General features: G+C 36.5%; 1 protein-coding gene across 2 annotated transcripts; it reads left to right on the top strand.

The window, feature by feature from the left end:
• Positions 1–20,966: 20,966 nt before the first annotated feature.
• LOC110658078 (serine/threonine-protein kinase RHS3) lies at positions 20,967–23,647 on the top strand. Of its 2 annotated transcripts, XM_021815551.2 has the most exons (3): positions 20,967–21,136; positions 21,235–21,986; positions 22,667–23,647. In XM_021815551.2, the coding sequence occupies exons 1-3, from the start codon at positions 21,095–21,097 to the stop codon at positions 23,541–23,543; spliced, it is 1,671 nt and encodes a 556-aa protein (XP_021671243.2). In that variant the 5' UTR covers positions 20,967–21,094; the 3' UTR covers positions 23,544–23,647. The 2 variants fall into 2 exon arrangements, with proteins under 2 accessions (XP_021671243.2, XP_021671242.2); XM_021815550.2 differs by having other exon boundaries at positions 21,036–21,986.
• The last annotated feature ends 1,418 nt before the right edge of the window (positions 23,648–25,065 follow it).

The raw sequence follows: 25,065 nt of genomic DNA, 5'->3' as shown, positions 1-25,065 counted from the left end.
TTTTGCATAATCATTTAGGTTTAATTTCATAGCTATTTTATTTGATTATTAGTCACTTTTAGCTAATTTCATTAGTTATTTAGTTAGTTTCCATAATTGTCAATTTTGGATTAATTTGTAATTTTACTTTGTTTTGTAGGAAAAATGGTGTTTTTGAAGGACTGAAGAGAATTTTGCCATTGAGGAGTGTCTTCTACAGCCAAAGATGTCAAAAACAAGTTTTCAAGCTGAAATATGCATTGACCAAATTGTGCATAACTTGCCGCATAAGCTATGCAGATCTGCATAAGGAGAAAGATCATCATTCGAGAACCGGTGAAATGTGCATAAGGAGACAGCATACCATATGAACATTCTCGCATCCCTTATGCACCTTCAAGGACTTGAGCATAACCTATGCACCAAGTCATGCGATTTCGCATAAGTGACTCAGAACCAGTAGCGCATAAGGGCGCATAACTTATGCAGTCCACTTATGCAGTCCCATAAAGAGTTCATTAATGAGCTGGCAGAAGATTCCCTCAATCAATTCCTCCTAGAACATACTATTTTAGGGCTCCATGTCAGAAAAATGATATAAATAGTCCCATTTTCTCATTTTAGAGGAGAGACAAGGAGCAGAAAAGAAAAGGAGAAGAGAGGCAGAATTTGAGGAGTCACTTTCACCTTCCACACCATTCTCAACCAATATTTGCAGATTTCTTCCTTCCTTTACATTTTTCTATATTTCTAGTGTTTAATTTATTACTTCTTAGCTTAGATTAAAGCTTTATTTCCATTTAAACTCATCATATCTTGTAAGCATTATGGATAGTGAGTAGTTTACTTTTGATTCTGGAGTAAGGGATGTAATATTTTAGTTATTTTTGTGGATTTGAACTGGGTTAGTCCCAATTTAATGAATTTATGAGGTTTAATCCATTTCTTGTGTGCTTATTCACATGCTTAATGAAAGGCCCCATTAAGTTATGTTCTTAATCCTTGGTTGAAGCACCGAAAGGAGAAAACCAAGTGATAGTTAATCAAGAAATTGGACTTAATTAACTTAGATCTAGAAATAGACTAAGGGTTAAGAGGGTTTTAATAGATTGATTAAAGAACCTAATGGGTCTTGGTTAATTTTAACTCCACGAAAGTAGGATTAAGTTAATTAAGGCACTCTTTGTCTCACTCGAAAGAGTTTTCAAAGGATTTTAGAATTAATCTCCTTTAAACCCATAAATTTCATGGATTGGGCTAGCTAGGGAAAATCCCAAAATAGCTTGAATATGAAATCCCGAACTCCGGAATTGCCTTTTTATCATTGTTAATTTCTAATCGAATTTAATTACTTACCATTTTGAATATTGCCATATTTGAATTTGCTTTATTTTAATTTGATGCAAATTTAGTTAAATCATTACATAGTTGAATAGATTATTAATTTTGCATATATAGATTTCATACTCCAATACCCATCAATTTATTACTTTAATTTCAAAAATAGTCCAAATTAGTTAGCATTTTTTTATATCAAAAATTCAATCATTAACACAACTCCTCGTGGGAACGATATCTTTTCTATATTACTTGTACGACCCGTGCACTTGCGGTTGGGACGCATCAGCGATGGGTAACCAGAGGGAAGTTGCGGTTCTCGCAACGAGGAGCCCTAGACCCGGGGGAAAAATTATAAAATAATTTTTGGGACTCCAGAAAAGGGTTATTGAGGTTCCCATGGCATTAGAATGCCAAGAAAATACCTAGAAAAATTTTTCAATCGGTACAGACAATTTTGACCCGTTAAGCCAAACGGAGGGCATTTTGGTCATTTCGCCTTTAGAGGTGATTTTTGGCTGACTTGTCCAGTTGAGTAAATAATTAATATGACATAAAATATGAATAAACATTACTAGAAATTAAATTAAAATTTGATAGAAAAGAAAAGAAAGAAAAAGGAGCTAAATTGGGAATTATGATGTCATGCTTAGGTAATTAAAAGTGTATTGGCCAATCAAATTTAAGCAAGTCCATTAAAATGAAATAAAAATGGGTAAATGAAGCAGAATTATAGAAACCCAAAACCAGCTCCCTCTCTTCTTCTTCATGCCGTCCACTCACCCTTACCCATTCCACCATTAACAACCTTTCATCCTTCATCTTTCTTAGCTTTCTTCCACTAAAAACCCTAATTACCAACACAAAAATTCATTCTATCATCTTGGTGATTATTGTGGGAGCAAAAAGAAAAGGAAACCAAGACTTTGAGGAAGGGAAAAATCTGCCCTATTCAAGGTTAGTGCAACTATATACATAAAACTCATTAATTTCATGATTTGTGACTTGAAACTTAGTAGGAATTGTAATTTGAATGAACAAAAACTCATGTGTATGAGTATATAAATTTTGGCTGCCCTAGCTATGGAATGGGAGGGAGTGTTTTTGATGAGCTTGAAGTGAACTAGAATCATATTGGAAGTTTATAAACACAATAATAATGAATTAAAAGCTAAGTAAGGTAAATTGTACAAAACATGAATTTGAATTAGGGTTTTGTGAGCAAAATGTAAACTTGGTTTAGGAAATTATTGGAGAACATTTTAATGGTCAATTAGTGACCATTTTAGGTAAGTTGACCATAAAATGGACTGAAAAATAGGATTGCAAAGTGAAGTTGCAGGCTGCCCTAGGACAGCAGCAGAGGGACTGAAAATTTAGTCCACTTGCACTGCCATAACTTGGGTTGTGTTGGTTCAATTGGTGTTTGGCTAATTGGACATGAAACTAGGCTTATAATGGCACATTTTTTCTGAAGAAACTATGCCCAAAAGACCAAAGTAAGAGGACCAAAACTTGGCCCCAATCCGGACACACTGCAACAGCCCCTGCAGAATTGACCAAATGAACAGTAACTATTCATTTGGCCATAACTCACTGTAGATTTGGTCAATTGACCTGAAATTTTTACAGAAACAATTTAAGACAGAGACAAACAACTTTCATGAAGAAACCTACCCCAAATTATGGCCAGAACCTAACCTAAATGGCAGTGGCAGTCACTGTGACACCCCTTACCCGACTACAGTGTAGCCGAGCAAGTTATGCCACTCAGTGTGCCGGAGCACTCTATTTTATCTTAATTCATTTTTATCATAGTTTTGAAAATAATTTGTGAAATATAATTCATTTATTGAAATTGTAATTTATTTGAGGTTCTGAAAATTTTTAAAGAAAATTCGGCAGAGTACCGGCTAAAAATGGAGAAAACCGTTCTTCGGAACCTGTGAAAAACACTTCCTATATTCTTATTCATTCATCTCAACTCCATTTATCAAAATCTCAATATTTTTTTCAGTTCACATTCATTTCTCAATCATTCATTTCATGTGATAATCATATATATATCACAGATAAACATTCACTTTTTCATTTACAAACACAATTCTCATTATTTACATGAGCATCAAATTACATTTCATAAGTTCATTTACACATGAGAAAATAAGATCAATTACAAAATACCAAAATGACACCTAGTGTCCTACCAATGCACTGTAGCCTGTGAGGTGACACGGACACTATGCAGAACTGCAGGATGGACTTACCCAATCTGTGGTCTACTGGCTCTCGATCAGTATCTTCAGTACCTACGCGTTGCAAAAGCGACGCGCTAAGCATAAAGCTTAGTGGTGCAAATAATAAAATAGAAAGAAATAATATGCAAATAAAAATCATAATTTCTTAGCCATTGTATTCGCAAGAACTGAATAATTACCAACTTAATGTTTAGTCGAGGGCTAATTACGTTTTATGATATTAACTTCTTCATGCATTTTGTTTATTTATTTTCTTCATGATCTTGAGTTTCTTTGTATTCTATCGTAATCATTTCTGATGTTTAATTTTCATATTTTCTTTAACAATCAGTTCAATTACAGTTATACTTTTCCATACCCAAGTAACCTATACAAATTGACCGGACTGGATAAACGGGTAAACTAGCACTGGGTACCAGGTACCTCGGGCCATCACACCATCGGTCACAATGTGTCTCCCGGTGTGCAAACAGAATGGCTAATAAGCCATATAAGCAATAAGGCTTAAAGCCAAGTAAAACATCATAATCAGTATAGCCATAGGCTATCACATCACAGAATGGCAATGAAGCCATACATCATACGCAGTACTGCTATCAGAACCCTATTGGCATGCCAACCTATCCAAACCAATCACATTAGGCCTACTAGGGCATTTGATACTTTTGAATTCTTCAATATTTGAATTTTAAGTTTTTATGTCACTATTCACTTCAATAATCAACAAAAAGTTGACTTTTGCATAGATCATAGGTGCATTGGTTTTAACACTCCCAATGTACCACATTTTACATTTAAAACTTGTTGGTTTTGGTCACTTTCTCAAAACTTAGGTCATTTTGGCAAAATTGCCAATTTTTGGTTTTGGTGTCACTATTCACCTCATTGGTCAACAAAAATGTTGACTTTTGGATAGAAAATAGGTGTATTGGTCTTAACACCTCAAACATACCACATTTTGTATTTCAAACTTGTTGGTATTGGTTGCCAATACCATTTTTAAGCTTAATGCTAATTGAGCAAAATTTTCGGTTTTCATGCTTCATCTTTACTGTTCCATTTGTTATTTTTACAGTGGGAATTTGAGGAAATGGTAAACATGAAAGTTGTTCCTTATTTTGTCTAGTTGAATTTCCTTTTTTGAATCACTCCATTTGGAGTTTTGTAACTCAAGTTATGGCCAAAATAAGTTTACTGTTCACGTACACTGTTCATGCTGAGATTTTGGGTCTGGCAGATTTTTGGTCCAAGTTTGGTCAGTAATTTGACCAAGTTAAGTTCATAATTTGATCTAACTTTCTTCATATGAAATGCTCTACTATGCCTTAGGTTTCCATCGGTTCAAGAATCGCCTAAATCCGAGTTTTCTAGAGAGAGTTATAGCCATCCAAACATTACTGCTCAAATCAAAATCTGCAGAGTTGCAGGTTTGAACGATGCTTGTGACTGCCATTTGGGTTAGGTTCTGGTCATAATTTGGGGTAGGGTTCTTCATGAAAGTTGTTTGTCTATGTCTTAACTTGTTGCTGTAAAACTTTCAGGTCAATTGACCAAATCTACAGTGAGTTATGGCCAAATGAACAGTTACTGTTCATTTGGCCAATTCTGCAGAGGCAGTTTCAGGGTATCCGGATTAGGGCCAAGTTTTGGTCCTGTTGCTTTGGTCTTTTGGGCATGGTTTCTTCAGCAAAAATGTGCCATTATAAGCCTAGTTTCATGTCCAATTGGCCAAACACCAATTGGACTAACACAGCCCAAGTTATGGCAGTGCAAAGGGACTGAATTTTCAGTCCCTATCTTTCTTGTCTAGGGCAGCCTGCAATCCTCACTTTGCAATCTCATTTTTCTGTCTATTTGTTGTTCAATTTACCTAAAATGGTCACTAATTGACCATTAAAATGCTCTCTAATAATTTCCTAAGCCAAGTCACATTTTCACCTTTCCAAACCCTAATTCAAATTCATGGTTTATGCCATGTATCTTAGTAACTACCAATGCATTGCTTATATGTTTATAACTTCAACATGGTTTCTATTTCACTCTAAGCTCATCAAATACTCCTACATATTCCTTTTCTAGGGCAGCCAACATTCAAGAGATCATACACATAGGTTTTTGTTCATTTAAATTACAAGTCTTACTAAATTTCAAGTCCAAAATCATGAAATTTAAGAGTTTTATGTTTATAGTTGATCTAACCTCAACTTGAAGAATCTCCAAGCTTGCCAACTTTAATTTCTCTTCTCCCTTTTGCTCCCAAACACCTTAGCAAGCTTCTAGAATAAATTTTTGTGTTGAGAACTTGAGGAAATATGGTGGGAGTTTAGGGCTTCATGAGCTTGCCAAGCTCATCAATGGAGGGAGGAGAAAATCACGTTTTGGTGAAGAAGAAGAAGAATGGCTGCTGCTCACATTTTTCTTTCCCTTTAGTCCATTTTTTAGTCTCTTTTAAGTGTTTTAAAAATGCTTGTTTGAATGCAATTGGTGGGGACTTGTAAGTGACATCATAAAGATGTCATAAATTGCTTTTTATGGATTTTTCTTTCCTTTTCTTTTCTAATCATTTTCAATTCAATTTTCAACAATATTTATTCACATTTTAGATCATAATAATTATTTACTTAACTGGACAAGTCGGCCAAAAATCACCTCTGAAGGCGAAATGACCAAAATGCCCTCCGTTTGGCTCAACGGGTCAAAATTGGCTGTACCGATTGAAAAATTTTTCTAAATATTTTCTTGGCATTCTAATGCCATGGGAACCTCAATAACCCTTCTCTGGAGTCCCAAAAATTATTTTATAATTTTTCCCCCTGGTCTAGGGCTCCTCGTTGCGAGAACCGCAACTTCCCTCCGGTTACCCATCGCTTGGGCACCGGCTCGTTTCACTTGGTTGTATTTTATTTCTAAAATTTTTTCTAAGTGTTTCTTATTAATATTTGAGTTAATTATGGTTCTTGACTTTAGTTTAAATATTTTTTCGGACGTTCTAGCTGTCCGGACCGACACCGGTCACCGGAACAGTAGAATGTACGGAGTTGCTACGGGGAGGGTGTTACAACTCTTCCCCTCTTATTTAAATTTTGTCCTCGAAATTTACAGGCTTAAATGTCGAGTTACTACCTCCTTGTTTCTTCACTTCCTTGTATTGCCTCATCGATTATGCAGGTTTGGCTCTTCCTGAGCTTCCATTGCATATACTTGTGGTGCCACCTAACCGGGCTTTTAAGCGGTCTCGAAATAATCTTACGTGAAATGTCGATCGTTTCTGCTCTACCCGATCTTTTACCCCTTTGAACTACGGGGAAGGTCTATCAATTTGTCTGGAGCTATTGAACCACTCCTCCGAGGGCAATCTCTTATGAAATGATCCGTAGCCCCACACTTAAAACACTCTCCGATTAACGATCGGCACTCCCCTCTGTGCCTCCTACCGCAATGCATACATTCAGGCACTGGGGTTGATCCCCTTGTTATTGTGTCCGGAGAACTAGTTATAGATATTCCCATCTGGCCTCTGTGGCCCTGTATCTGATCTTGTGAACTGGGACCCTTAAACTTCTTACTATCAGTTGGTATACTTGGTATCTGGTCCAAATTCCCTCTTACGCTGCCTATCTTTCCTATTTTGTTCATTTACTCTCACTTTCTCCACTTTTAATGCAGCTTCCACTAACTTAGTGAAGTCAGTGATTCCCAAGGCAGTGAGCTGGATCTTGATGTTGTCATTTAGTCCCTCTTCAAATCTCTTACATCTTTCAGCTTCATTAGGGACTATCTCCCTTCCATAGCAGCTTAATCGAACAAATTCCTTCTCATACTCGGCTACTGACAACTGTCTCTGCCTCAGGTTGATGAATTCCCTTCTTCTCTCTTCCAGGTATACAGTAGCCACATATTTCTTCTTGAATTCAGAGAGAAAGAAGTCCCAAGTTACAGCTTCTGGCTGCACTTCACTTGACACGGTGTCCCACCACTCATATGCATCATCTTGCAGTAAAGAGATGGCAGCTTCCAGGTTTTGCTCTGGAGTGCAGTGAAGTTGTTTTAGTACTCTGCCTGTTCTGTTCAACCAATTCTCGGCTGCAACAGAATCATCTTCTCTCTTGCCATAGAAATCCACTGCTCCAAACTTTCTTAACCTTTCCAGGTGTGATTTCTGCTGTGGAGCTGGTGGTGGTGGTGGTGCTGGCATTACCCCAGCCATTTGTCTGAAGAATTCGGCCATTTGATGGAACATGGCCTGTGGAGGCTGAGCAGGCTCTGCTTGAGCTGGCGGAGCAGATTCTCTCATACCCCTAGTCTCAGCTGCTGCAGGTGGAGCATGACTCTCCACTTCCTCCTCGACTGCTCTCTGAGATGAAGGGTCCATATCCTATTCAAAATAAGAAAGATAAACAGATCTGCATTAGTGTCACCTCGACTCTTACAAATGCAATGCATGGTATGGACTCAATCTAGGCCCAAAAACACCTAAACCGTGCTCTGATACCACTAAATGTGACACCCCTTACCCGACTACAGTGTAGCCGAGCAAGTTATGCCACTCAGTGTGCCGGAGCACTCTATTTTATCTTAATTCATTTTTATCATAGTTTTGAAAATAATTTGTGAAATATAATTCATTTATTGAAATTGTAATTTATTTGAGGTTCCGAAAATTTTTAAAGAAAATCCGGCAGAGTACCGGCTAAAAATGGAGAAAACCGTTCTTCGGAACCTGTGAAAAACACTTCCTATATTCTTATTCATTCATCTCAACTCCAATTATCAAAATCTCAATATTTTTTTCAGTTCACATTCATTTCTCAATCATTCATTTCATGTGATAATCATATATATATCACAGATAAACATTCACTTTTTCATTTACAAACACAATTCTCATTATTTACATGAGCATCAAATTACATTTCATAAGTTCATTTACACATGAGAAAATAAGATCAATTACAAAATACCAAAATGACACCTAGTGTCCTACCAATGCAATCATGCTTTGTGAGGTGACACGGACACTATGCAGAATGCGGGATGGACTTACCCAATCTATGGTCTCACGGCTCTCGATCTGTATCTTGGTACCTCAGCGTTGCAAAAGCGACGCGCTAAGCATAAAGCTTAGTGGTGCAAATAATAAAATAGAAAGAAATAATATGCAAATAAAAATCATAATTTCTTAGCCATTGTGTTCACAAGAACTGAATAATTACCAACTTAATGTTTAGTCGAGGGCTAATTACGTTTTATGATATTAACTTCTTCATGCATTTTGTTTATTTATTTTCTTCATGATCTTGAGTTTCTTTGTATTCTATCGTAATCATTTCTGATGTTTAATTTTCGTATTTTCTTTATGATCGGTTCAATTCTGATTATACTTTTCCATGCCCAAGTAACCTATACAAATTGACCGGACTGGATAAACGGGTAAACTAGCACTGGGTACCAAGTACCTCGGGCCATCACACCATCGGTCACAATGTGTCTCCCGGTGTGCAAACAGAATGGCTAATAAGCCATATAAGCAATAAGGCTTAAAGCCAAGTAAAACATCATAATCAGTATAGCCATAGGCTATCACATCACAGAATGGCAATGAAGCCATACATCATACGCAGTACTGCTATCAGAACCCTATTGGCATGCCAACCTATCCATAAGGTGGCCTTAAAACTACCCAAAAACTCTAGTGTGGTGTCCCGGTATACTGAAAATTGGAGTTGGGCGAACCTTGTCCACCTAACGCTATTGAGTAGCCCATTGATTTCATTCTGCAGCCTGATTTGCTCCAACGGTGGAAAATCCATGTATTTGGTGGAGCTTATTTTCCGGGTGTGAAGCCAGGTGCACATTGCCTTATGGGCATCATCACAGAATCCCCAAGGAATGGAGATTTCGGGTTATGGAGTGGCTTATGGTTGGGGTTGCAGTGGAGGATGGGTTGGTTGAGATGGTTGGGGAGAGGCTACCCTTGTTCTTGGGCATTGGGGTGGCGGCTGATGTGGAGAAGATGAGGATTCTCCTCTTTGCCTTGAGGAAGAGCCAATTTTTCTCGCAAATCGCTTTACAAGAGCCATTGATGAGTTTTTTGGGAAGGAGAAGAGTAGGGTTTGGTGAAGGGAGATGAGATTTGAGGGGTTTTTATAGGCTAGGAGGGGTAGAGATGAAGGGTTTTGCTTTTATAAATGGTTTTAATAGTAGGGGTGTATTTAAAGAGCCGTTAGGACTCTTTGTTTCGCGCATTTCTGCCCTAGGAGTTGCGTCTGCGACATAATGCACAGGTCGTGTATCACTTAACGGGTCCCGACATGTAGGGCTATATAAATTTCTGCCTGAAAATTTCAAATTTTATCGTAGTACACGGCCTGTGTAAATGAGCTCTGGGACTCGTGTAACTTTCTGTCTCCTGAGTTGCTTTACTGGACATGTTACACGACCCGTGTCAAATACAAGGAGACTCGTGTAACTCCATGGTTTTAAGTTATTCTGCTAGAGACATTACACGGTCCTTGTAAATTGGGCTATGGACCTGTGTAACTTTCTCTCTCCCTCAGAGTTAAAAATGTAAGAAATTTATGGACTTCCAGAAAGTTACATGGGGCGTGTAAAACCATTACATGACCCGTGTAATTGTCTAATTTTCCTAAAAAAATTTTTTGTCAAATGAAAATTTTTTATCATCACACACACATGAAATGGATGTAAAGTTTAGCAATAGAGCTACTTCCCTAGTTTTGTCCAATTTTCCCTTTTGTGGTTTTGACTTGGTGATTCCTTTCCTCTCTTATTCTCTACTCCCATTTCTAAAAAAATCCTACAAAATGAAATGCTAATGAGTACGAAACAAAAATCAATATGAAAAAGGAGAAAAAAAGAAAAGTTCAGAAAAATTTGTGGGTTGCCTCCCAAAAAGCGCTTGTTTATAGTCTTTAGCTGGACTTCGCTTGTTTATGGTTTTTCAATAGGATGGTTGAGGATGCAACTGACTCCCATTTCTATGGGTTCTCCCTGAAAGTAAAACTTCAGCCTCTGCCCATTGATCTTAAATGCACCTCAGGTTTCGCTCCACACTTCTACTGCTCCATGTGGGAAGACTTGGGTGACCTTGAAAGGCCCAGACCATCTTAATTTTAGCTTCCTTAGAAAGAGTTTTAATCTAGAGTTGAATAAGAGGAAAAGCTCTCCTTTTTTTATTTCTTTCCTTGCTATGCGCCTGTCATGCCATCTTTTGGTTTTATCCTTGAAAATTTTGGCATTTTTGTATGCATCCTGTCAGATTTCTTCCAACTCATTCAGTTGTAGGAGTCTTTTCTCACTAGTAGCTTTGAGGTCAAAGTTTAAGATCTGAATTGCCCAGTAAGCTTCATGCTCAAGTTCAATAGGGAGATGGCATGATTTTCCATAAACCAGTCAGAAGGGTGTTGTGCCAATTGGGGTTTTATATGCAGTACGGTATGCCCATAGTGCATCATCTGACTTCATGCACCAGTCCTTCCTGGATCTGTTTACAGTTTTCTTTAGAATCTGCTTCAGTTCCCTATTTGAGATTTCTACTTGATCGCTAGTTTGAGGATGATAAGGTGTGGCCACCTTGTGAGTCACTTCATACTTTTTCAGTAGTGTTTCGAATTGTTGGTTGCAGAAGTGACTTCCTCCATCACTGATTATTGCTCGTGGTGTGCCAAATCTTGTGAAGATGTTCTTCTTAAGGAACCTTGTGACCACTCTAGCATCATTGGTTGGTGTTGCAATTGCTTCTACCCATTTTGACATATAATCAACTCCAACCAGAATATTTTTATTGCCACGGGAATAGGGAAATGGGCCCATGAAGTCTATTCCCCATACATCAAATAATTCTATCTCAAGTATACCATGCAGTGGCATTTCATTCCTTCTTGAACTGTTACCTGTTCTTTGGCATTGATCACAAGCTAGCACAAAAAATCTCACATCCTTAAATAAATGTGGCCAGTAAAACCCTACTTGCAAAATCTTGGCTGCGGTTTTTGAAGTGCCAAAGTGTCCTCCATATAGTGATGAATGACAGTGATGAATGATACTTTCCATATCTTCCTCTGGTATGCATCTTCTTATCAGCCCATCATTACATCTCTTGTACAGTAGAGGTTCCTCCCATATGTAATATCTCACATTATGTAGAAATTTCTTCCTTTGCTGATAAGTCATATTTGGAGACAGTATCCTGCATACAAGAAAATTAACAAAGTCAGCATACCATGGAGCCTTGGAGAATGCAAGTAATTTCTCATCAGGAAATGAATCATCAATTGGCAAATCTTTGAAGTCCCCTGTGTACTCCAATTTTAATATGGAAAGATGGTCAGCTACTACATTTTCGAATCCTTTTTTTGTCCTTGATTTCAAGGTCAACTTCTTGCAGGAGTAGAATCCATCGAATTAGCCTTGGTTTTGCTTCCTTCTTGTTCAAAAGGTACCGGATTACAGCATGATCTGTGAATAAAATGACTTTTGACCCAATGAGGTAAGATCTGAACTTGTCCATTGTAAACACCACTGCTAGTAATTCCTTCTCTGTGGTGGCATAATTGATTTGCGCATCATCGAGTGTCTTACTAGCATAATAAATAGCATGGTACTTTTTATCTTTTCTTTGCCCGAGCACTGCTCCAACTACAAAGTCACACGCGTCGCACATCACTTCGAATGGTAGCTCCCAATTTGGCAGCTGCATTATTGGAACTAATATCAGGGCTTCTTTGATCTTGTTAAAGGAAACAAGGCAATTTTCATCAAAATCAAATTGAACATCTTAACTTAACAAGTTGGTAAGTGGCTTAGCTATTTTGGAAAAGCCCTTGATAAATCTTCTGTAGAATCCTGCATGTCCCAAAAAGCTTCACACTTCCTTGACTGATGTTGGGGGTGGTATGTTTTCAATGATCTCAATTTTTGCCTTATCAACTTCAATTCCTCTTTCTGATATCAAATGTCACAGAACTATGCCTTCCCTTACCATAAAGTGGCATGTTTCCCAATTCAGGACCAGGTTTGACTCTTCACATCTTTACAACACCTTACATAAATTAGCTAGACAATCAGCAAAAGTAGTTCCATAGACAGAAAAATCATCCATAAAAACTTCCATGATATCTTCAATATAATCAGAAAAGATAGCCATCATGCATCTTTGAAAGGTAGCAGGGGCATTACAAAGACCAAAAGGCATTCTCCTATATGTAAATGTTCCATAGGGACAAGTGAATGTTGTCTTTTCTTGGTCTTCTGGGTGAATGGGAATTTGAAAGAATCCCGAATACCCATCTAAATAACAGAAATAAGAGTGTTTCGCTAACCTTTCTAACATTTAGTTGATGAAGCGGAGAGGAAAATGGTCTTTTCTAATAGCACTGTTCAATTTCCTATAATTTATGCACATTCGCCAACCAGTTACTACTCTAGTAGAGATTAGTTCATTGTTTACATTTTGGATAACAGTTGTCCCACCTTTTTTATGAACTACATGTACTGGACTAACCCATTTACTATCAGAAATTGGGTATATGATACCTACATCTAATAGTTTTAAAATTTCTTTCTTGACTACTTCTTTCATGTTTGGGTTAAGTCTTCTTTGGTGTTCGATAGTGGGTTTATTTTTTTCTTCCATGGGTATCCTATGCATGCAAATCGAAGGGTTGATTCCCTTCAGGTCTTCTATTTTATATCCTATGGGTTTGCTATGGATCCTAAGTTCTCTTAACAATTTTTCCTCTTTTAACTTAGACAGGCTAGCATTGATTATAACAAGATATTTAGAATTTGAGTCTAGAAATGCATACCTTAGCAAGAAGGGGAGAGGTTTAAGCTCTATCTGTTTGGCGTTTTCCTGGAGCTTACCTTTGATTTATTCCTCCTTCAACTTCTCCATCTCGGAAGCCTTAGCTAAGGGTAGGGGTGGATAAGCTGCTAACTGTTGTGCACAGGCTGCTATTTTTGTATTTTCATCATCCACTGTGAGGCTGTGCGCAATACATGCTTCAAGAGGATCTTTAAGATGTGTCTTATTAAATTTCTTTTCAACTTATTCGTTAATTATTTCAACCTTGAAGCATTCATTAGGATCAAATTTGTGTTTCATTGTGTCGAAAAAGTTGAACTCCACTTCTTCTTCTCCTACCTTGAGGGTTAGTCTCCCATTCTTGATGTTTATAATGGCTCCAGTGGTTGCCAAGAATGGTCTTCCCAAGATGATAAGAATTTGAACATCTTCTTCCATCTCAAGGACAACAAAGTCTACTAAAATGATGAATTTGCCCACTTTGATAGGGATGTTCTCAAGTATGCCCACAGGATATTTAACAGATCGATCAGCCAATTGCAATGAGATTGTTGTGAGCTTTAGTTCTCTGATCTCCAGTTTTTTACATATTGATAGAGGCATTAAACTGACGCTTGCCCCAAGATCGCAGAGGGCCTTGTCTATTTTCTTATTACCAATGAGGCAGGGTATGGAGAAGCTTTCTGGATCTTTCAACTTTGGAGGTAGTTTGTTTTGCAGTATGGCACTACATTCCTCTGTTAGAGCTATTGTTCCATAGTTTTCTAGCTTTCTTTTCTTTGATAGAATTTCCTTAAGAAATTTGGCATAGGATGGCATCTGAGAAAGTGCTTCAGTGAAGGGGATGTTAATATAAAGTTTCTGTAAAACTTTCAAAAACTTCCCAAACTGCTTTTCCAATTTGGCTTTTTGAAATCTCTGAGGAAAAGGTAGGGGAGGTTGGTATGGCTCTGATAATTTCTTTGTCTTCCTTGCTACCTCTTCCTGATCTTTCTTAGTTTCTTCCTCCTTTTTCTCTGCTTGGCCTTTAGGTTTTTCTATGGTTTTCTCTGTCGGTCCTACCTCTGGTTGTACTAGAGTTCTCCCACTCCTTAGTGTAACTGCCTTACAATGCTCCCTTGGGTTCATTTCTGGTTGGCTAGGCAGTTTGCCAGCAGCCTTACTTGAAGAACTTACTTGCTGAGCGATTTGATTCTCTAGCATCTTGTTATGAGTAGCAAGTTGGTCCACTATGGAAGTCAGCTGTTTATTCAATTCATTTTGTTGTTGTTGAGCTACTAGGAATCCTTCAATCATGCTTTCCATGGTCATCTTCAGTTCAGGTTGTTGAGGTTGGAGAGTTAGTGATGGCTTTGCAAAGTTTTGACCTCTGTTCTGAAATCCAGGGGGTTCTAGTGGTTTATGCCCTTGTTGCTTGTTTATTGGCTGGTTCTGCTGATTGGACCATGAGAAATTTGGGTGGTTCCTACATCCAGGGTTGTAAGTATTTGAATATGGATTGTTGGGTTGCCTCTGGTTGAAGTTTCCTCGATTATTCACATAGTTCATCTGTTCTGTGGAGGGTTCATTGAAATTGTTGTATTCTGAATTCATGTATCCTCCTCCATAGCTGTCCTCATGTTGACTATTTGTACCAACTGCGTTGGCTTGCATTCTTTCAAGTCTCTTTGTGAGCTGATCAAATTGAGCATTTATCATGCTTAGGGCGTCTACTTCTAGGACCCTTGCAGTTCTCCTTGAATTTCCTCTTTCATTTGACCACTCATAATTATGGTATGCAGCCCTTTCTAGAAGTTCAAGTGCTTGTGCCACTGTTTTCTCCATTAGATCACCTTCTGCAGCTGAATCAACTATGCTCCTTGTAAAGGGTAGTAACCCATTATAGAAATTTTGCACTAATAGCCAATCCTCTATGCCATGGTGTGGACATTCCCTCTGCAGGTCTTTATATCTTTTCCATGCTTCATAGAGTGATTCTTTTTTCTTTTTTTCTGAAGGAGTTCAGCTCAAGCCTTAATTTTGTAGTCTTTGTAGGTGGAAAATACCTTGCTAGAAAAGCTTAAGAGAGGTTTTCCCAAGTGGTGAATGTTCCAGCCGATTGAGAAAGTAACCACTTCCTTGCTCTGTCCCGAAGGGAGAATGGGGATGCTCTAAGACTTATTGCTTGATCAGACACTCCATTCATCTTGAATGTGTCACATAGGGCAAGAAATTACTGGAGGTGATAGTGTGGGTCTTCTATTGGTGAACCTGCAAACTGGGTTTGTTGAATCATTTAGAGCCATGCTGGTTTTAATTCAAAGTTGTTGGCTTCCACTGTGGGTCTAATGACACTGGGCTGAAATCCTTGGACAGATGGAGCTCCGTAATCTCTCAAGAGTCTTTGTCTGTCATTATTATCGGCTATGGTTGGAATTTCAAGATTTCCTTAACCCTGCTCTTGATGTTTCCTTTCCCTTGTGATGGCTCTCAGAGTTTTGTCTATCTCCGGATCACAGTCTAAAATTTCTTCTTCTGGCCTTGTTCTGGTCATATACCAAATCGAGCACCTGAGAGAAAAGAAGAAAAATACAATCAGTAAAATAAAATTAGATAATAAATATAATTGCCTAAATCAACTAAATTGCCTATCCCTAGATAATAAATACTCTATTAAAGCTAAAATTCCCCGGTAACGGTGCAAAAAACTTATTTCGCTAGTTTTACAACCCCGCAAGTGCATGGATTGCTAACAAGTAATAAAGTGATGAGTAGAGTATCGTTCCCATGAGGAATTTGATTAGCAAGCACTAATCTACACAGTAATTTTGACTGTATAGGCTATTGAATACTTAGGGAATGAAGTTTGTTAACCTTAAACACTAGAATGGTAAACTTAAAAACGAAATGATTTATTTGAAATAATTCTGGAATTAAGATTTCATACTTGAATCTTACTAGGGATGTTATCTCATTTATTTACTGAATTGAGGATCATTTTCCTTGATGGAAATCAGTCCTAAATTATCCTAAATCCTCTTTCAAGGCACCTAAGGTGTATTCTAATTAACTTAAATCCAACTTTCGTAGTGATCAAATTAATTAAAATCCTTTAAGATCTTTGACCAATTTTGAAGTTCCACAAAGGTATCAGCTTATGTCTAGGTCAGAATTCCTAGGTTCAAGATCTTGATTTTCTAATATTAATCTTCACCTTTCAGTCCTTCAATTAATATCTACAATAATGGCTAAGTGAGTACCAGCACATAGCATGCATTAAGATCACAAGAAATTAAATCAAGGAACGAATCTCAAATCTAATAAATAAAACTTAAGTGTTCATCCATAATAATAATTACAAGCTTTACTCTCCCAAATCCAGAATAAGAAAACTACTCACTCATGGTGAGTTCAGCAAACATCATGATAAAAGGTAAAAACAGTAAAAAGAAAATCATGTAGCTAAAATAAAATAATAAAAATCTATCTAAGGAGATGAAATGAAGGAACTAAAGAGAGTTTGCAGCTTTGATCTTGTGGAACTTCAGTTGGAAAACTCCTTTTGGTACTGATGTTTCTCTCCTCGAGACGGTTGGAGAGAGTGCAGAGTGTGGATTTCTCTCCTTCAAAACTCCTCAAAAGTGCTGTCAAAAGATAAAAGAGAGAGCCCCCTTTTTCTGATGTTTTCTCTTCTATTTATAATGGTTGCTCTAGGGTTATGTCATTTTGAGTCCAAAAGGCTTTAGGAGTCTCGTTTAAATAAGAAAACAAGAGCGGGAATTCGAGTTATAAAACTGGCTACAGCATAATACACGGCCCGTGTTTCACTACATGGCCCAGGGCCGTGTAACTTACTGGAGTGGAACTGCAGAGTCTTGCATTGGTACAGAGAGTTACATGGGTCTGCGCCAACTACAGGGGCCTGGTTACACGGGCCGTGTACTATTGTTGCCATAAGGTTCTTCAAGCTTGTGCCCGGCAGAGACTTACACGGGTCCTTGCAGATTACACGGGTCTAATTACATAGCACATGTACTTTTGTTTCTCCATTGGCTATCTGGCTTTCTTCTAGCAGAAGGTTACACGAGTTTGGGGCTTGGCTTACATGACCCATGTACTTTGTATCAGCAGCAATACTCAGTCTCTTAACCTCTCCAAGCTTCCTTTTGCACTCCTATACTGTGGGGCTTCACCCAAACACCTGAAACGATGCAGAAAACATGGAATTAAGGGCTTGACAATAGAAATTACAAAAACTAATGAAATCAACTACTATGCATGAAAATACTTGCCTAAATGCTATGAGATAGTATACAAACGTCCTTAAAAACATCTATACAATTCAAGTGTATCACTTGTCCATTCCAACTTCTTTTTCTACTCAAAACACGCAAATAGAATACCTCAATACTCATCTCAATTGCTGCCAAGAACTCATTACATGAATGTCTAATATATCCCAATTTAGCTTTGCAAATTTTAGAAAGTTTTAGTTTTCTGGCAGCTTGGTACATTGAAATTTGAAGATAGTTTCAATCATAATTTGATAAGGTGTTCTTTATGAAAATTGTCCCTCTAGGTCTCATCTTTATTTCAGTTTTTGAATCACCTCTTTTGGAGCTGTGTAGCCAAAGTTATAGTCAAATGAATTTTACTGTTCACTTGAGGTTACTTTTGGCAGCTTTGATGACTTAACTTTGGCCAATAATTTGATAGGGTTACGTTCATAATTTGGCTCCAAGTTCTTCATATGAAATGTTCTACTATGTTTTAAGTTTCCATCAGTTTAAGAATCACCTAAATCGGAGCTTTCTAAAGAGAGTTATGGCTATTAAAATTTACTATTTACGTTATTATTCATTGCTCTGGCAGATTTATCAACTCAATTTTGCTTAGAAATTTGGTTAGGTTAAGTTTGTAATTAGGCTTCAAGTTCTTCATACGAAATGTTCTACTGCGTTTTAAGTTTCTATTAGCTTAAGAATCACCAAAATTGGAGTTTTTTAGAAAGAGTTATAGCCTTACAAATTTTATTGTTCATATGGTTAAATTGCAGATTTCCAGATTTTTGGCAGATTTGTTGACTCAACTTTGCTTAGCAATTTGATTGGGCTAAGTCCATAATTTGGCCTTAAGTTCTTCAATATTCTACTATGTTTTAGGTTTCCATTGGTTTAAGAATCACCTAAATTAGAGTTTTCTAGAGAGAGTTATGGCCATGCAAAGTTTACTGTTCACGTGCCTAATTCTGCAGGTTCTAGAATTTTATCTCCAAGTTAAAGCCAAGTTTTAGGCAATTTCTGGGCAGTTTCTGGGTTAAGCCTCTTCATGAAAATTCTAGTTCTATGTCTTAAGTTTCATTTCCAATTAGTTTCACACCAATTGGAGTTGTGTAGCTCAATTTATGGGTTGTCAAACACACTGAATTCAGTGTGCAAAATTCTGCCCTAAGGTTAAATTTTCATTTCTTCAATTACTTCCACTAACCAACCTCAATTCACATTTAATTCACCCCAAATGACCATAATTTAGCATTGCTACATCCATAGCACTTCCTAGCACAAAAACCCCCAATTTTCCAAATCCCTAGTTTGCACTTTTCCCCAATCCTACCATTTCATTACTTCCATTAATAAACCCAATGTCAATTCAAACTAAAGGAACCTCAAATGACCATAATTTAACACTACACACACTAATTTCACTCTCTAGCACCAAAGCTCCAATTTTCCCGTGAACCCTAATCTCTCATATTTCAATTTATGCAAATCTCATACAATTTCTTTACCCCAATCATGCACACTACTTCAACTAAGCTTGATTTCACCTTCAATTTAACTAAAATACATCAAACCCTAATTTTTCCCAAATTGGCCAAAAATTCTCCTCTCCATAAATGCATGATTCTCATGTTTTTTTCATATAGTTTTATCACAGGCTAACTTGATTCAAGGGTTGTATAACTAATTAAACAAGAAAAGAAACTTACCTCTTATGGAGAGTTTTCAATCTTCTAATTCTCTTTCAAAACTCTTGTTCTTCTTGCTTTAATCCCTCAATCTAAAGTTACTTTAATGTTTTCTACTAGTTTAATGGAGAACCCATGGAAGAAAAGTAGGGAATCAAGGGTTGGGAGAGAGATTGTTAATGGTGGAATGAAGAAAGAAGGGAGAGAGAGTGGGGGATGGGTGGCACACCAAGGGAGAAGAAGAGGGGAAAATGAGTTTTTCTTTTTAGTAAATTTTTATCTTGTCTCTTATATATTTATCCCCAATTTTAGTTTATTTAAATTATAAATTTTAATTGTATCATGATGATGTCATAATTCTAATTTTAAAAATGTAAAATTTCCTTTACACATTTTTACTTGAATTTTTCTAAAAAAATTTTTTCTTCCTAATTCAATAAATTTTTTTTATTTAATTTGATTGATATTTTGATCAAAAATCAACTCTTAAAGTGAATTGACCAAAATGTCTCTCATCGGATCATAATCATTCTTTTTCATAATACCCGATGAGCCCTTATATTTTTTGTTCACTTGAATTTTTATTATATCAATCTCAATAAATTTTTATTTTATTTTTAGTCCTCACGATGTCTTTAAATAGTACTAGTCACAGACAAAAAATAATACTATTATTCAGAGCTCATAGGTTTGGGATATTATAATGACGGCCCATAAACTTTTTTTATGAGATTAGTAAAAGCAACTAGCATAGGAATGTGGTGTCAACTTGACATTGGCTAATGGCTGAAAAGGCATTAATAATAATAATAATAATAATAATAATAATAATAATAATAGTAATAATAATAAAATACGCATCATTATTTTGCAAGGCTGAAATATTTGAGGATATGAAATGAGATAGACTATCTGCTCATTTTTTCACAAACACCGAACAGCATTAAACGGCTATCCAATATCCACCCCTTATTCCTAGCCATGACCATTCCTCAACACCACCCCACCCCCCATTTGAGGATATTATGCTTCCACAAAAATCTCTCAATCTTAAAAAAATAAATTAAAAAAGTCCACGGCAAACCCACTCCTACAATTGACAGACGGATCCATGCATGGATGGTGGTCCATTCAATCACCAAGTCATTTTATTTTCCTTTCATTTCAGCTTAATTTCTAATATCTCTAATCCTTCACCATCTTTCTTCTCCTCTTCTCAAATTACGTCTTTTTCTTTATTGTTTCATTTCAAGCCACCCCATTTCAATTTACAGGGTTTTTTTGGCTACAACATTCTTTTTGTTTTTTCTTTCATTCAAGATTCCGATTTATTCTGAATTCATCTCACGCGGTAATACATATATATATGAATCAAATTTCTGTGCCGTATCGGCATTGATCTTTCTTTTCTTCATAATTTATGTTTGTTGTGTTACTTTTATTAAATGTTGGAATATCCTGATATGATGAATGCACTTGTAAGATATGCTCACCACGCGCATTTTAATGATTTTCTATCGTAATGTCATTTTATTAAAAAAAAATTATTTTATTGATAATTATCCTTAAATAAATTGGAATATGTGAAAAAAAAATGCAAACAATGTAAAATGAAAACAATACCAATTTATTTCTGAATTTTTATATGGCTATTATTTCTTAATAATTTGATTAGTTTCTTGTTGTTTAGGATTTCTGTTAGGAGTATTCTGCGAGGGGTTGCTTTCTGGTAGTGTTGGCCCATCAATGTCATCAATTATTCCTGCCTTGAAGCCCGACTCTTCCACAGTATGTTCTGTTCCTTCAAGTTCTGCAAAAATGGAGAAGATTTCTCGCATTTCTTTCATCTCAAGAGATTATGTGAATTTTTTTTTTTTTTTCTGCAGAAGAGTCGCAACATTCAACCCGAAGAAGTAGAATGTGAATCCAAGAAGACTGCAGCTGGTGCTAAATCCAATTTAACCTGTGTCCCCAAGAAGTACACAGATCAAATGGGAAAATATGGCGCTAACACGGGTTTTGATTCACCAAAGGGACCTGCAGGAAATGACAACATTTCTGAAAATATGATGTCTAATCCTCCCTTTGATCCTAGAAAGATGGATGCTCTATCCAAGCATGTTGCCAATGTTTCAAGTGGTAATCACCACCACCGCCAACCCACACCAGCACCACCAAACGCCAAGACCAACCATGGCCATACCACTAGTAATCGTAGCGATAGCTTAGAGAGCTCCACTGCATCATTTAAGCCTCATACCGGTGGTGACGTCCGGTGGGATGCAATTAACATGGTGAATGCCAAAGATGCAATTGGTCTTAGTAGCTTTCGGCTTCTCAGGCGTCTTGGGTATGGAGACATAGGGAGTGTTTACCTTGTTGAACTTAGAGGAACTAGTGCTCACTTTGCTATGAAAGTAATGGATAAGGCTTCGCTTGCTAGTAGAAATAAGCTACTGAGAGCACAAACGGAGAGGGAGATTCTTGGGCTTCTTGACCACCCATTCTTGCCCACCCTTTATTCTTATTTTGAGACTAATAAGTTCTATTGCTTGGTCATGGAGTTCTGTAGTGGAGGCAATCTTCATTCTCTTCGCCAGAGGCAACCCAACAAGTATTTTACTGAGGAAGCAGCCCGGTATATATAAATCTCCACATATTTTATAATTTCATACCACCAACTTTTGTAGTTTTGTTTCTAACGCACCTTTCTTCTCCTGCAATTAGTTGGATACTGCATACCATTTCTGCATTGTTGTATACCAGGGTTAGGGGAATTTTTTCAGACTATACATGATTTTGAATCCTTAATTACTGTTCTTTTAATTTATGCAATCATACTTTTTCTTTTATTGTCACAGTATATTTCCAAATGGAAATGGTTAATTATGCATTCATGATGACATGGATCGTGCAATTTTCCCTCTTGGATATTGATTGGATCCTGAAACTCTTAAGATATTGTTCATTTTGAACGAGGAGTGTGATTGACCTTATTTGGCTAAAGCCTTATTCACTTGTGGTGGCATCATCATTCATATTATGCAATGTATTAACAGTCGTTTATATCAGATCTTTGGCTATGCAAAATTCCTTGAAAGAGAAAGAGTACATATGCAAGCTTTACCATATATGATCAATATAATTATTCAAATTCAAGCGCTCTATCTTTCTCACTTCCCCAAATTCCTAAAAAGAAAAAAAAAAAAGATAGCTTTTTGAGGAGGAAGGGAGAGAGAACAGTGTGTGTGTGTTTTGGAAAAAAATTGAAAATAAAAAATCAGAAGTTTCATGTTCCTCTGTTCCCCATATAAACAGGTTTTATGCTTCGGAAGTTTTGCTGGCCCTGGAGTATCTACACATGTTAGGCATTGTTTATAGGGATTTGAAGCCAGAAAATGTCCTAGTAAGAAATGAAGGTCATATAATGCTCTCCGATTTTGACCTCTCACTTCGCTGCTCCGTCAATCCAACTCTTGTCAAGTCCTCATCTGCAAATGTAAGCAATGGCGGAGGGAATGGCGGTGGAGGCATTTTGGACGATGAATTTGCGGTGCAAGGTTGTATGCAACCTTCAACATTTTTCCCTCGCATTTTGCCTAGCAAAAAGAATCATAAATCCAAATCAGACTTTAGCCTCTTCGTCGGAGGCTCCCTCCCAGAACTAATGGCAGAGCCAACAAATGTACGCTCTATGTCATTTGTAGGCACCCATGAATATTTAGCCCCAGAGATCATTCGCGGAGAGGGTCATGGCAGTGCAGTGGACTGGTGGACTTTTGGGATCTTTTTATACGAGCTGTTGCATGGAACAACTCCCTTTAAAGGCTCAGGAAATAGGGCTACCCTATTCAATGTTGTAGGGCAGCCACTGAGATTCCCAGATACACCACAAGTGAGCTTTGGAGCTCGAGATCTGATTAGAGGTCTTCTGGTGAAGGAACCCCATAAACGCATTGCGTGTAAAAGGGGAGCCACGGAGATAAAACAACATCCATTTTTTGAAGGGGTGAACTGGGCTCTGGTCAGAAGTGCCATGCCTCCACACGTACCTGAACCAGTAGACTTCTCACAATATGCTAGCAAAGAGCCACCGCCAGCTGCTGATAACAAGATGGCAGATAGTGGAGTCGATAAAAACAATGGTAGTCCTCATCATCATGATTCTTCCTACATAGAATTCGAATACTTCTAGGATTATTAAGGGTTCAATTAAGACTCCTATTTCGTATTTTCATCTTTGAAGGGAAATTTTAAGTTGTACAAGAAAAAGTGGTTGAGCCCTGATAAGACATAATACTGAGAGTAAATATGTCTGAGAAGACTTTTGTCGATTAATATATATATATATATATATATATATATATATATATATATATATAGACATGTATATGTGTGTGCACGCATCTAAGGAAACTTTAAAAAAAAAATTGACTAGTTCTTTGTTGGTGAGCAGAAATAAATACTGTATATGAAAGGAAGAATTTGAATATTTTTTTCATTTTCCTTTTATGAAAAATAATTCATCTCTTCCCTTTCCATTGTGAGGAAGAGTGTTACCAAAATTCTAGCATGCACTTAAAACATTAAAATTTTAAATATAGTACTCCTAAAAATATGTAATTATAATTATCCCTTAAATTAAAAAGTAGTGGTTTCATATCTTATGAAAGATGAAGTATGCACGCTAAAAACACACAATAATATCTCAATAAATTATCCATCAACAACTATTATAAAATTCATCCGCCTATGTCCACCTCAATCACAAAAGATCTTTTTTCTTTCAAATATAAAGTAAGATATCCACATCATTGTAAGAGTAAACCGAATAATTTTTTTCATTAATTGTAAAATTATAAAATACACTTGATGTATGTGTACTTTCATTCACAAAGAACTTATTTTTTCACTTATGGATAATAAGACTCACATCATGTTGAGTAAGGATGCATATGCTTTCGGGTACATTAAATAACTTCCCCTAACATCAAGAAAACTCATGTCTAGCGGTGGCAACGATTGGATATTTGCTGGCAGCTGACCCAATCAGACCCTAATATGACTAGTTTAGATATTATATGATCAGATTTGGGGTGGGTTCGGGTTTAAGTAATAATATCTATGATGAGTCCAAGTTGTGCTCAGTTTTGTATGTAAGATATCTATTATCCAAGCTCATTTATATAAATAATTAATTAAATATAAAATATATATTTTTATAATAATATTTATGAATTTAATATATTATATTTTAAATAAATAGAATTTAAATATTTTATAGAATTATTAAAATTTTAAAATATAAATTATTATAAAATTTTTTATATAGATTATTAATTAAAATATATAAAATTAAAAAAGTTTGGGTATTTTTCAAATAATAATAATCGAATTTAGAATGGATTTGGGTATTTGAGAATAAATTTTAATTGAGTTTAGAACTGATTTGAGTATTGAAAAAATTAAACTAGTTCAGTTTCGAGTGGAGTGATTTTCATGAGTATCCTACCTGCTACTACCCCTATTCATGTCAAATACTTTCTATTTAGTTAGGTCTGTCATCAAGCATATTTTATATGTGCAAAAAATTTGTCATTGGTTGTATTATGTCACGGCGCAATTCTACAATAAATTATATAGTATAACCTTGATTTCATATCTGTATTTGACATGAAATAGCAAACTAATTATGAAAGGACAATTAAATATAAAAA

The sequence above is a fragment of the Hevea brasiliensis genome, chromosome 4 (genome assembly GCF_030052815.1).
Source record: "Hevea brasiliensis isolate MT/VB/25A 57/8 chromosome 4, ASM3005281v1, whole genome shotgun sequence".
Taxonomy (NCBI): Eukaryota; Viridiplantae; Streptophyta; class Magnoliopsida; order Malpighiales; family Euphorbiaceae; genus Hevea; species Hevea brasiliensis.
The sequence above is the reverse complement of the archived record's forward strand: the minus strand, read 5'-3'. Positions and strand labels throughout refer to the sequence as shown.

Coding starts and splice junctions, on each gene's coding strand:
- LOC110658078 (XM_021815550.2), top strand. CDS start 21,139: ATGTTCTGTTCCTTCAAGTTCTGCAAAAATGGAGAAGATTTCTCGCAT. Junction 21,987..22,666: donor TTTACTGAGGAAGCAGCCCG/GTATATATAAAT, acceptor CCATATAAACAG/GTTTTATGCTTCGGAAGTTT.